The sequence below is a fragment of the Sitophilus oryzae genome, unplaced genomic scaffold (assembly GCF_002938485.1).
Source record: "Sitophilus oryzae breed Bouriz unplaced genomic scaffold, Soryzae_2.0 scaffold_926_pilon_pilon, whole genome shotgun sequence".
Classification (NCBI taxonomy): Eukaryota; Metazoa; Arthropoda; class Insecta; order Coleoptera; family Curculionidae; genus Sitophilus; species Sitophilus oryzae.
This window is the reverse complement of record NW_022147557.1, coordinates 725,613-739,841: the sequence shown is the minus strand read 5'-3', so window position 1 is coordinate 739,841 and position 14,229 is coordinate 725,613. Positions and strand designations below refer to the sequence as shown.

The 14,229-nt window shown below is 32.9% G+C and overlaps 1 protein-coding gene across 3 annotated transcripts in view; it reads right to left on the bottom strand.

Moving 5' to 3' along the window:
• The window catches only part of LOC115890798 (rap guanine nucleotide exchange factor 4), a 691,873-nt gene that overhangs the window by 291,452 nt on the left and 386,192 nt on the right, over nt 1–14,229 (bottom strand). For all 3 annotated transcript variants that reach the window (XM_030911141.1, XM_030911143.1, XM_030911142.1), the window contains one exon: nt 8,852–8,998. In XM_030911141.1, the coding sequence (XP_030767001.1) occupies nt 8,852–8,998 (147 nt within the window). The remainder of the gene's footprint in view (nt 1–8,851; nt 8,999–14,229) is intronic.

Below are 14,229 nucleotides of genomic sequence, written 5' to 3'. Positions count from 1 at the left end.
TTTTTCAACCAAGAGTGCTTGCGTCTCCCAAGTCCTCTTCTGCCTTCTACCTTTCCCTCCAAATCAACTTCAGAAGCTTTGCTCTGCTACTGCGCATGACATGGCCCAGGTATGCTGTCTTTCGTTTTTTTATATTTGCAATTAATTCCCTGTCCCTGTTAAGCCTCCCAAGAACCTCTTCATTGCGTACATGATCTGTCCAGGGTATTTTCAAGAGTCTTCTGTAGATCCACATTTTCAAAGCTTCCAACCGTCTCATGGTGTTTAGTTTAATAGTCGATGTCTCACAGCCGTATAAGAGGATTGAGTATACATAACAATGGACAAAACGCAGACGTATTATTATTTATTCAAATTTATTATTTTCTTTTAATTTTTTAAATAAAATACAGTGTGTTGCATAAGAAACTTTATTTTATATAAAGACATGAATGAAATACCTATGAAACATTGGAAATCGACGTTATGCCATGATTCACGATGGTTTTTACAGTTCACACAGCTTTTTAAGTTTTTAATGCCACTTTTTCACAATTTTCACAGGTTTCAGTAAATAAAATTTAAATTAAACTCACAAGTGTAAGAACTCTATTTCTCTATGCTACGTTTTCTTTATCTGACGTAATAAAAAACAGACATTTCAAAAGCCGGAGCGCAATGGAATTTCGAATGTAAACAAAAACAAGCTCAAAATTCATGCTACCTGCACTTTTCAAAAAGGTTTCAGATAACATTCAATACAGTATTGCCGTCTAAAACAGTATTAGACAGCGTCAGAGAAAGAAGTGGTACGCGCTTATTAAATTAAAACTATTAAAGTTTCTGAGGTTTAATTAAGGTTTTGTGGTAGTTCTGAGTTCCATTGCCGTGCCGAATAAGAAGTTTAATTAAGGTGAGTTTATTTTATCTCACTGAGCAACTAGTTGGTTACTGTTTATTATTGTTTTTATTGATATATTATATTTCTGAATCTCAGATAAATTTTAAGATATTTGATTGAATATAAAGAAAAGATAATTTGCAGATGATAATATTGAAGTATTTCTTTATAGTGAGTTATTTATAATTTGGCTATGTGACTTTAACAGAAGATAAGAATATATTTGTGTATTAATATTATCAAATTAATCTTGATTGAATATTAAGAAAATATGATTTTCAGATGATAATATTGAAGTATTTCTTTACAGTGATTTATTTATATTCTGTCTAAGTGACTTTAATAGAAGATAAGAATATATTTCTGTATTTGTATTATCAAATTGAGCTTGAATGAATTATGTTTAGCTTTATTATTTTCTACAGTTAGCCTTTGGGGCGTAGTGACCTTGTGTAGCGTAGTTAGACTTGAAGAGTAGTTCGTCCTGTAGCGTAATTAGCCTTGACAAGTAGTTAGTCCCGTAGCGTAATTAGACTTGAAGAGTAGTTAGCCCCGTAGTGTAGTTTGACTATTAACTTGTATATTTTTTATTAGCCTGTGTGGCATTTTGATAGCCTGTGTGGCTTGTTTTTTTGCCTGTGTGGTATTTGATAGCCTGTGTGGCTTGTTTTTTAGCCTGTGTGGCATTTGATAGCCTGTGTGGCTTGTTTTTTTAGCCTGTGTGGCATTTGATAGCCTGTGTGGCATATTTTTTTAATAGCCTGTGTGACTAGCTTGTGTGGCATGTTTTTTTAGCCTGTGTGGCATTTTGATAGCCTGTGTGGCTTGTTTTTTTAGCCTGTGTGGCATTTGATAGCCTGTGTGGCTTGTTTTTTTAGCCTGTGTGGCATTTGATAGCCTGTGTGGCATATTTTTTATAATAGTCTGTGTGACTAGCCTGTGTGGCATGTTTTTTTAGCCTGTGTGGCATTTTGTTAGCCTGTGTGGCTTGTTTTTTTTAGCCTGTGTGGCATTTGATAGCCTGTTTGGCATTTTATTATTTTATTTAAACTTGTATTTTTAAGTTGGGCTATTGATAAATCATTCAAGTACCTGTTTAATTTTAAATTCACTTTATTTTAATAAAAACTGGTAACATTGTTGCTCACACCATGTTTTTTCTTTAATTGCAGGTAGGTCATCTCGGTAGCCGGGTCATACAAGACTTTTGTTGCTATACAACATTTGTCCATTTGCAGCGCCCAGATCAAAGTTGGCTATTACCATTAGTAACGTACCGTCTATTAGTATTATTTTTATTTTATATTATTAGTTGTATTTTATTATACAACATTTACGCCCTTTAAATTTGTTTTATGGTTTTTATTTTTAATTTGAGTTGACCGCCTGAAATAAAAAAAAAATTTGGCCCTTACACAAGATAGCAATAATTACTTTGAAAATGGGCGCTAAACACTTTTCGGTATTTTTTTCAACGAGGGCGGCTTAAATTTTGAAAGATTTTATAATTTTTGAAGATTCTGAATTTGACAAGAGAAGATTATTTCTGTTCTTGTATTCAATTATTCTTAGCAACCGCTATAGCAGCGCCCTATACAATGTATGTGCTTCAAAACAATAATTATAAGTTTTAAAGAGCGGCAAGCCGAGTATTCCAATCTGAACTTGTTTCCTTTATCTATGCATGTGTCATATTTTTTCTAACCTCAAAAAACCTACCAAGTCATGATTTTCGCAAATCGCACGGATCTTAACCAAAATCGGTAGAGGTTTTTTTTGGGTCGCTCATCATGAATCTGACGTCGGATTGGCAGAATTCAAAATGGCGGATCCAATATGGCCGATGCGAATTTCAAAAAATGTACGGACTTGGACAAACGTTTGTATATCACTGATCAGCGGCGCCGACTTTTATAAAGCCTCGTGGGTGCTCATCAAATATGAGTAAATGTAACCAATTTCCAGATTGTGAAATTTGTCGTATTTATTACACTTTTTTACCATATGTAACATACATAACAATATTAGAAAAATACCATATTAATTCATCATTTTTACAATTTTATTGAGTATAATTTGAGTTATGCAGAAATATTTTTTTTTAGTACAGATACCAATTTGTGAAAATATTAATTCTACCTATAATTAGAATCGTGTAAGGGTAAGCATTAAAACAACAGGCAGATACTGTAACTGTATTTTATAAAGAGATATAAAATAAACGAAGCTAAAAGTTGCTGAGAAGAGCTATTAGTGGAGGGATATTCGAGATTGGCGGGGTGGGAGACAGCTTAGTGTTTTTATATAAACAAATTTATCCGTCAAGACTAAAAATTCTCAAAGATAAACACAATATAATAATACACAACGAGCTTTCACATCACATAGCACATTTCACATACTTGGCCAGCAAAACAGATTGACAGTGAGCTATCGTCGATATAAACACAGATTCCTAATGTAGTTTCCAATTTAGAATAATTATAATTAATATACAGGGAGAGTCTTAAATAAGTACAAATATTTTCAGGGCTGGTAGATCTCGATAAAAGAAACACGTTTTCTCTTTATAATATCATTTTTCAAATAAGCCCAAAATAAACCGAGTTATTTTACTTACTAAAAATAAAAGAATATGTATTTTATGTCCATGTTTTGAGAATCACTGTTTTTTTTTCTGGGTTTTCTTTTTTGTAAACATAATCTACTACCTATATTGCCATAATATTAAGATATTATATTTTTTAACTAAAAATTAAAAAAATCCATTTTTTTTTCGAAAAATGCCAAATTTAAAAAAAATCGCCAAAGTAACCTTATAGACGTGTTTCTGGGGTCGAAATATACCACCCCTAAAATATTTGTACTAATTTAAGACTCATCTTGTATAAATCTATAAACTCTCTAAGTGTTCTCGAATAGTTCAATTTAAATATTTTAAATAGTTTTTTATTCTTGATTCTTTATATTTTTTTGCTTCCGACGACGGAAAGAGAAAACTTTCCGAAACGTTAAGCATTTTTTTCTTTGTTAGGCAAATTTTTATTACTGTAAACACAACTTCTGACAAGCAGCGTCCGTTTAGGTTTAACGCAGAAGTGTTTACAAAAAATAACTATTTTATTTTGTAGATTTTTCTTGCAGTGCAGTGGCGAAAAACCCATAAGGATTTTTTTGGATAGATGAATCCGCCACATAGGTATTGACATTTTTTACTCTCTAAACACTTTTAGAGCCCCCACAAACGCTCAGTTATTTATTTTTATTTTTATTATTAAAAACAGGCAGACTGTACAGGCCAGTCTGCGCAGTTTAACCTGTTACAGCCTGTCGGACACACACGCAATTTTATAGTAGAGTTTTATCTATAATGAACCTCAGTCCATTATGTAACTCATTACGGATTAATGTCCGTAACTCATTACGGACTCACGGCACATTTTTTCTAAGTAAAAATGGCCTACCGAAATACACATCTGTCTTGGATTTTATTCGCTTATGCAATAAGTAAAAACGCAGAAAAACAACGGTTACTTAAAGGAAATAAGTATTGTCACTTATAATATCACAAGAGCTTAAATTATTTTCGGAAATTTTTTTGAGGGCACGAATATTTTGAAATATTCGTGCCCGCAAGAAAATTTCCAGGAATAATTTAAGCTTGCGTGGTATTCGGTAAGAAAATTTCACACCTAAATTTGAAAAAAAAAATATTAATCCAACATGACATTTTAAAATAATTTCAATTTGTTAAGTTGGCCAAGGTATTGATGTTTTTGACATATTATGTGTTTTGTCATTTTTGTTTGCGATTCTGTCATTAAGCTATTACTAGTTTTAAAACGTCTGTACGTAGAGTAAGAAGTGTATAGCGAAATGTCGCGATTTGGAAAAGTAAACCAACAAGTCATTAAAGAAGAAATTGAAAATATAAAACCTAAAAAAATTCTAAAAAAATCATATAGATATATCCATCATATTTCGTTAAATAGAAAAATACCAGCTTTAGTTAAATAAAGGCGGCAGAACTATATTTTTTAGAACATGGCAATTTCGAAGAAATTCATATGTAGGTATATCTAACATATTTCCTTAAATAAAAATATTACCAACCTTAGTTACATCAAATGCTAAAACTCAAATGGGTAATATTTCAATATATAGACATTGTAGTTCATTCACATTATGATTGTAGATCTTATGTTTACCTTTTCAACTGTCAAAAAATTTCCACTAAAGTTTCGTGGCGCCTCGAAAAAATTTCCGGAAATTTTTTCAGTTGCCATGGTAACTAGTCAACATTAAAGCATGTTATTGGTTGAAAAGTAGAGGTGTGAAATTTTCATGTTAATTTGCTTGCTGATTTAACACTTGAAAAACAGGATTGGTTTAACTACCTAAGAATGAACGAGGAAACTTCCTTAGAACTACTGAAATTGACGTTTGGAATTGGGAATTGGGCTGGATGAGATGCGAGTGCCTTAAAGTTGCTAAACTGATTAGTTTTGATGCTTGGGCTTGTGGGTGCTCCGCACCCACTAATTTTCTCTCGTGGAGAAAAAAAAATGAGCACCCACGCAGTCGGCGCCCCTGTCACTGATCATGAATCTGATGTTAAATATTAATTATCCGCTGACAAAAAAGTAAAATATTATTTATTGTAAATACCACTGCATTAGAATTCAAACAGACACCAAATTCCCATTGAATTTTTCCTTGCAAACAAATTTGCCTAACCGACAAAAATGCTTGAAGTTTCAGGGAGTAAGATTGAGCCTGTTGCCGAAAGAAAAAAAAAAGAAATGAAAAAAAAACTAGATAAAATCAATTCTGCATAAAGGTATAGATATTATCTTAAAACTACCAATCGGTAAAATATCACAAAATGAAATTCTCCTTATTGTTAGTTCAAGAAGTAAAAACTTTTTAACATACTCTTAGAAATTCATATTCCAAAAGGCGTTCAAAACTTTTCTTTCTCAAACTTATCATCGTGTAAATTGAACCAAAACAAATTTAAAAATATCCCAAACCCGTTTCAGAGAGAACAAACAACGCCCCCGGATTAAACCATATCGTTTAATTTTATTTCGGTCTCGAGTTTGGGATAGAGAAATAAGGGATACTAATTGCCCTGCGACACTAAGCTTAAAAGGGATTTTAACAATATGTTTAGTAGCGATAAAAAGGTGTTTGCACACTGCCAACTGGGCTAAAATTAAAATTTTCTTCTTATGAAGGAAATTTATATTCGGTATTATGAAATCGTTTAGCAGGGCACTTTTTGTCACATACAATTTAATTAAAAAATAATAATAATCTATACAAATATATAAAATCCTTAAGTGACTCACTGCTTAATCACGATCCTGCTCAAACCACTCAACGTAAGAAGCTCAATTTTGGAATACAGGTTGATTCTAGGGTGTAGAAGTTCGATAAGAAGGGATTTTTCGAAATTCCAGTTCCAAGAGGGTGAAACCACCCCTCAAATATTACAATATTTTTTATTTAAAAAACGGTCAAGTTTCCGAAAAACCGCTTAAATACGTATAATTTATTTTGTGTTTTTACATATTTTAAGATTTTTTAAAAATGTATACAGGGTGTTTCGAAAAATCTGGTAATTCATTAATCACGATCCTGCTTAAAGGGCTTGACGTAAAAAGCTGATTTTTGGAAAATGGATTGACTTTAGGGTGTAAAAACTGTTCGATAAGTAGGGATTTTTCGAAACTCGAATTCTAAGGGGGTGAAACCACCCCCGAAATATTAGAATATTTTTTATTTAAAAACCGGTGAGTTTTTCGGAAAAACTCTTAAACACGTATATTTTATTTTGTTGTTTTACATATTTTAAGATTTTTTAAAAATTTATACAGGGTGTTTCATAAAATATGACCATTGAGTAATCACGAATCTGCTTAAACTGCTTGACGTTTAAAGCTGATTTTTGGTAAACGGATTGACTGTGGGGTGTAGAGGTTCGATAAGGAGGGTTTTCTCGAATATCAAATTCCAAGTGGGTGAAAACGCCCCTCAAATATTACAATATTTGTTATTTAAAAAACGGTTAGTCTTTCGGGAAAACGCTGGGACACGCATAATTTATTTTGTTTTTTTACATATTTTGAATATTTTTTATTTTACAAAATCGACAGGGGGGTGCCGAGGAAATTCTTCGAAAATTTTTGGGAGATTGATTTTGCTTATTTAATAATATGTTGTAGTCCTGAACGTGTAATTTACAAAACCGTTTCGTTTTTGCGATTTAAACTTTTTGTTCCAGAGATATTCGTTGTTAAATATTTCGGAAAACGAGAATTTTTTTTTGTAGATTTTCTCAAATAACTCAAGATCTGTTAGAGATATCGTTAAACGGTTTGCTGCAGTTAGTTCTCCGTAAAATTAACCATCAGTAGGTATATTTTAGTTGCAATCTGAGACTTTTCGGTTTTTGACAAAATCGACACGGCGATTAAATCATACAGGGTGTTCCAAAAAGTTGGGTAATTGATTAACCACGATTCTGCTTAAACTGCTTGACGTAAAAAGCTTATTTTTAGCCAACATCACAATTACAAATGATTAATTCGACGCGAACGAAGTCGCGGTACCACGCTAGTAAATGCCAATATTTGTGTTAATGGGACAATCTATTTTTACAGTTCCTATTGTTTCCTGAATGATACGGATTATATTTGGTTGGATTAACTACTGCAAACATTTATTTTGTGTTAGGTAGTAGAGTGTTTCTAACGTGAAAACCAAACTAGATTAAATGATTAAAAATAATAATGTTTACTACAGAAATAACGGCCAATTAACTTTTGGTTTTTAAATGGCACCCTCGGAATTTTTTGACTTTATTTGATAGAAAATGACACATTTGAATAAAACGACATATCACATGTCAACTTTTGAAATTCTCGCTTAAAAAAATTGTATTTTAAATTTCAATCTAGATTGCCGTGGCTGTGTTAAAAACACTAATAATTTTTAATCAAGGAGCCTTTTCTATGACATGGAGTAAGAAAGGGATATCACAAGGGTTAGACAAGATAGGGTAGATAAAACCAGAAGTCTCAGTAGCAAAGGTTATCTACAAAATACTTTAAATAGTTTTTAATACTACTGAGTGACAAAAGAGTTACCAAAATTACACAGCGGTGGCTATGAAGCATTAAAATGCTAAAGGTTGATTCTCACTATACCTTCTGTTTGTATTCCATATCCGTTCCGTATTTTTATTGTATTGACGCTATACTTCCGTTCCGTATCAGTTTATTAAGAAAGTTTTACTTTAAAAATGTGTATCTTTTGAAAAAGGTAATAGATTTAATTAAGAGGTGAAAGAATAAATGAATATCAGCAAAATTTTAACAGAGCTGGTACAAATGTAAGAACTTGACAACGCTGTTTCCGATACGCTTCAGTCCATCCGCCAAAAAAAATGTATGGAAGGAAAGGATATGGAACGGAAGGAAAACGGAACGGATAGTGTCTTATTTACTTACATGATATAATATTTTATGTAAACGGAAGGAAGCTGATATGAAAGGTATAGTGAGAATCGACCTTAAGAAGGCGCTCTAATACAGGATGAAACTACAACATTAGAAAACAAAATGGTATCACACAGAACACCATCGAAAACATATGGGCTCTTATAAAAGAAAAATATACAAGAGATATAATAATATGATGATAAAGTTCATATAATATTTATGATTCATATAGCATTAAAGTAAAAAAATATGATATTTCAATTCAATTCATTCCGAATTCCAGCATTCATTCCGCTAAAAAGTACAAGACGCAAAGCGATTTAAAATGGAACAAAATAAATCCTTGTCTTTTCTACTGCGACAACGGCCTCCAGAACACAATTGTCGCAAACAAATCACGAAGCGCAGTCCTGCGAGATTCGTCTCTTAAATAAGCGTATACAAAGGACATGCATTCGCTTACCTCCCAGATGAGTTTAAAGTCCTGCTGCTCCACCCTGAGCAATTCGCATGTCGTTTGCGTGACGACCGTCGTGTCCCTGGGCAGGTCCTGCAGGATGGACTCGCCGAACGTAGCACCCACGCCCAGCGTGCACAAAGTTACCGTAGTCTGAAAAAAAAAGGATTTGTCAAGAACAGTCTATTATTTTGAGCCACAGGCAAGAGCCACAAGTCGAACGAGTGAACAAAGAAGTTTTTGAACGAGTTTTTTACGCTATTTCTACGACTACAAATTAGCAGCAGACTCATTCAGTTTTTGCCAGTTTTGTGAAATAATTTGCGATGTAATGATGACACTTTTTTGACGGCTGCGTTGCGTTTGGCGTTTCAACTAAACATTGGAGGTTAAAAATGTTAAAATTGGCACATGTCGGTGGTGTGCAAAATGACACATGTCGTGCGTAAATCCTTAGCACACAAAAGTTTGCAAAACACCAATTTCAGATCGAGTTTTCCGTGTGTCAAACTGCATTTTCTAGACTATTCGTAGAAAAAAATAATTAAATACCTTGTAAGTAATTGTACCGGGTGGGCAAGGTTTGGTTTGGATGTCGATTTTCGTGTGTACGAAGAGTAGAGGGTGTATCAGTTTCGTCTGTTTTATGAGATTTCTCGTTTATGAGTAGAGATACAAAGTTGCAAAAAACGCTAATACACCACAATATACCAAAACACTTTGTAGGCGCGCGTTTAACTCAACAGTACAAGGTGGCGCCTCTCATACGCCGCGGAAGCTCCAAGGAGAATAGCAATTTATATCGAAATGAAATTTTGGCAGCATAATATGTAGGTTAACTGAAAGCATTTTATAGAAATATATAGAATTATACTGGGTGTCCCCAAAAAAAGTTACTTATCAAAGTTGTGTTTTTTTCAATGGAACACCCTACATATTAATTGAGTTTCGGATTCTAGGGAAAAAATTAAGGTGAGTTTTATTAGAAGCATATACCTAAAATCTAAGGATTTTGACATATTTCACATTTTGTGAAAATGAAGAGTAAATTTTAAATTTCGATAACAGCTACATAATTTTTAGTTGACCTTGTATAGCCTGATATTTAAATACAGTAACCATTGTATATTAAACCAAATTGAAATTTGACCCGAAAAGTTATAGAGGGTGAGACAAAATCAATATGGAACATTAGTCACTTTTAAAAGCAAGTTACTCTTTTATTTTACATGGAACACCCAATATATTATTCCGGCGTTAAATGGGGAATTTATATATATTCAAAATATTATTAAGGTTACCTACCCCTCAGAAAAAGATTTTCCTTGATATTTTAATTTTTATGATTTTACGTCAGTAGATCTTAATTATTTGAAAAAATCTAGGGGTGGCTGTGATATACCTTTTGTCAATTTAATAAACATTAAAGAATGTAGAGTAAAATACTCAACGGTAATAAAAAGATACATGTTTAAAACATATTTTAATTATTACAGAGTTAAAACTAGATATAAACCTATAATTATGTGACAAAAATTAGCTAAAAGCTCAAAAAATTCTAATACTCAAAATGCTTCCTTTCCTGTTAACTGCATAAAATGATTGTCTTTTCAAAAGGATCTTTCCATTTTAAAAGGCATATGTGGAGTTCTACCTCAAAAAGCAGCTACAATAATTTCTCTCATGTTGTCGACAATAGTTAACATATCCCCATAAAAAAAACAGACTAGATAAAATCAGGAGCATTTAAGTATTCTATTAATTGGTGAATGCACACTGCATTTACCAACTAATATAATCATATCTATTCTCTCTGATGTAGGATGTTTGCATTTTCGGCAACTTTCTGAGAAATGTTTTTGTTTTAACTGGCACAAAATGATAACTAGTTGTTAAAGTTGGACTAATTAGACAGCTTTGTTGAAGTACGTCAGACATATCACAGCCACCGAGATTTTATCAAATAATAAAGATCTGCTCGGATCAAAATATGTAAATGAAAATATCTAGGAAAATCTTTGTTTGAGGAGACCTTAATAGTATTTTGAAGAGACATTAATTCTCCATTGAATATCGGAATAATATACTGTGCGTTCTATTTAAAATAAAAGAGTAACGTGCTTTTAAAGGTGACTAATGTTCAATATTAATTCCGTCTCACCCTGTATAACTTTTTGGATCAAGTTTTAATTTGATTTAAAGTACAATAGTTAACTACTTATTAGGCTATACCTGGTTAATTCCAATTTAGGTAGCTTTCATTGTAATTTAAAAATTGTTCTTTATTTTTTGAAAATGTTAAATATGTGAAAAACCATCACGTCATATACTTCTCTTATAAAACTCACCTCTATTTTTCCCAAAATCCAAAAAACATTGGAAAACCATTTTTGGGGACACCCTGTAGAACTCGTATGAATCTCTTTGATGAATCAGACAGGTCTCTCACTATCAAATCTCTTTTCACGCTGTACTAGCTTTACCCGGTTTCTTCTTCTTTTGAAAGGTACAGGCTTCGACTTGTGAAGTCCCTGGATCCTTGGATAATCGGTCCCTGCTCGGGCGCCAAATTTGTGACGGTCATTCTCTGGAGACCTTCACTGACGTCAAGATTTCTTACGGTTTGTAGTTATGGTAAATATAGTTCGCGGGCGCCACATCTAAATTGTTTAAAGTGGTTTAGAGGCACCACTGTTGCCAGTACGGGTAACTTTTAGACAGTGGAGAATCCAGGAAGTTGGGGTGAAAGCCAGTAAGACAACAAACGGTTTTAAATAACAAATAAATAAATAAATAATTTATTAAATCCTTAAGACATGTTTTCTTTCTAAATGTATTTATTTAATAAAGAAATTAAATGCTATTAAATTAATTAAATTAAAATATATTCTATCAGTCTTAAAGCAATAAATAAGTTATTCTGAGGGGTGTAATAAATAATGTTAATCAATCTTAACTTTTAAATTAATTAATGAAAAGAAATCAGAGAGAAGAGTGGCCGGTTTATTTACAATTAAAATTACCTTGAAATATATGGCCGGCACAAACGATGTACAACCGAGATGATAGGTAGGACAGTAGACAGGACAGTAGGTAGGACGGTTGGTATAGGACGGTAGGTAAGACGTTAGGTAGGACGGTATATAGGATGGTAGGTAGGTAGGTAGGTGCGGTTATCAGGAGATACTGTTGGTTAATCGGTGTACGGTAGTAGCTCATAATTGTGGCGTGCGTCTGGCCTTAAGTATTACTGAAAAAGGGCTTTTGGGACTTCCGAAAGAGAGTTCGGTTAAACTTTGGCAAGCACCAGCCAGGCTTCTCTGCTAAAAATGAGGCAATAGATCTTTTAAATTTACACATTTGTTTATACAAAATCTATTCGCTAAATAAATAATTATTGCAAATTCCTTTACAGTAAAAATGAAGAAATATCTAATATTATTACTAACAAATAAATTAATTATATTCATCCATAGGATATATTACTAATTAATAACAATTAAGAAATCATCTTAGTCTAATTAATAATTTCATAGCAATGTGACAATAACTAAAAAAATATATTATTATCTTACTTACATATAGTATAGCCAATAAACAATGAATTTACATTAATATTGCAGTTTAAAAATAGAATAAACAGTTCCATTTTTATATTAGTAATAAACTATAAATTTACATTTAAATAATAAAAATAAAAAAGTATTTTTGCCACGGCCGGGAACTGAACTCAGTTCTCTCGCTTCCTAGCTTAAACCTTGAACCATTGCTCCACGGAGACCTGATTGCTAAAATATTAATAACGGTATATAAACGAATCAATAAAAAAATAGAACTTCTTTACAGTACATTCTCATCGGCGATCCGTACCACAAAATTGATAAGAAAACTTTATTTCACCTCACGTCACTTAGGCGGTAAGGCGCGGCCTCGGCGGCACAACATTAGCCGGATCTGTTAGTATATTATAAAGTAATCTAGAATATAATTTCTTCAAAGATATTTTTTTTAAATTCGTATACTCTCAATATGTACTACTCGCAACCTATGATTGAAATACCAAAAATTTACATTCCATGCAAACTATTCTATTTGTGCAAAATTTCTGTATTTTTACTCATAATCATTAACAAGCTCTTTAAAATACAAGAGATGCCCGTAAAAAAATGTTTTAAACACCTAAAGAAAACCGAAAAACATAAAGACACCTAAATTACTTTGCTTTTTGCGGATGAAAACTTGTTCGGCACACAAAGACGCTCTATGAATAATGCATGTTATATTTTGTTTTCAAAACTAGCTTCGCTACTTTCTTAGAAAATACTTTTAGAGCCAGATATTCTTCAAGCAGAAAATCCCGAAATAATATATAAAATTCGTTGCGGAAGTGTTCGTTCTCCGTGTGAGATTTCACCTCGCCTTTTTGAAGCCCGCTTAAATAATTTAATATCGGAAAGGATATTTTAAATTCTAAGACAATTCGGTTATACCTTTCCCGTATGTACAGGATGATGTAGAAGAATGTAGAATGATACCTTAAAGGTCGCCACCTTAACGTCATCATTCTACACTCTTCTTCTTCTTCTTATCACGCCCTCTCCTGCCGAAGGTTGGCGATCCAAATGGCAATTGTGGCTCTGGAAACTGCAGCCTGGAAGATTTCCGCAGACGAGCGTTCAAACCATCTCCTCAAATCTTTTTGCCATGAGTTCTGGCGTCTTTCTACTGATCTTTTCCCTTGCACTTTGCCCTCTATTATGAGGCGCAGTATTTCGTATCTACCACCTCTCATCACATGACCCAGGTATTGCATTTTTCTTTCCTTGATGGTGTTCAGTATCTCTTTTTGTTTCTGCATGCGCTGGAGTACTTCATTGTTGGTGATCCTTTGTACTACCCATGAGATTCGCAGCATCTGTCTGTATATATATATATATATATATATATATATATATATATATATATATATATACATTTCGAAGGCTTCTATTCTCTTCTCGGTCTGTGAATCCAGTGTCCAGCTCTCACATCCATAGAGTAACACAGAGAAGACGTAGCATCTGGCCATTCGAGTTCTGAGATCCGCACTGAGGTCTCTCTAAGGTGTTCTAAGGTCTTCTACACTCTAAGGTGTCCCTTTTTCTTGACCTTGCATCACGGGGTAATATTAGCTTGGAAAAACCTACCACAGGAAGATATCAATCATTTGATTCGCAGCATGCCACGAAGAGTTACAGAATGTCAAAAAACGTGGAGGTGCAACTCGCTACTGAATTGTTAAGAATTCCATTCAACAAATTTGTTTGAAAATTTGGTCGATTATTATTTATATTTATCCGAACTACTCTTCCCAAAATATTAATAAAATATATTTACATTTACTT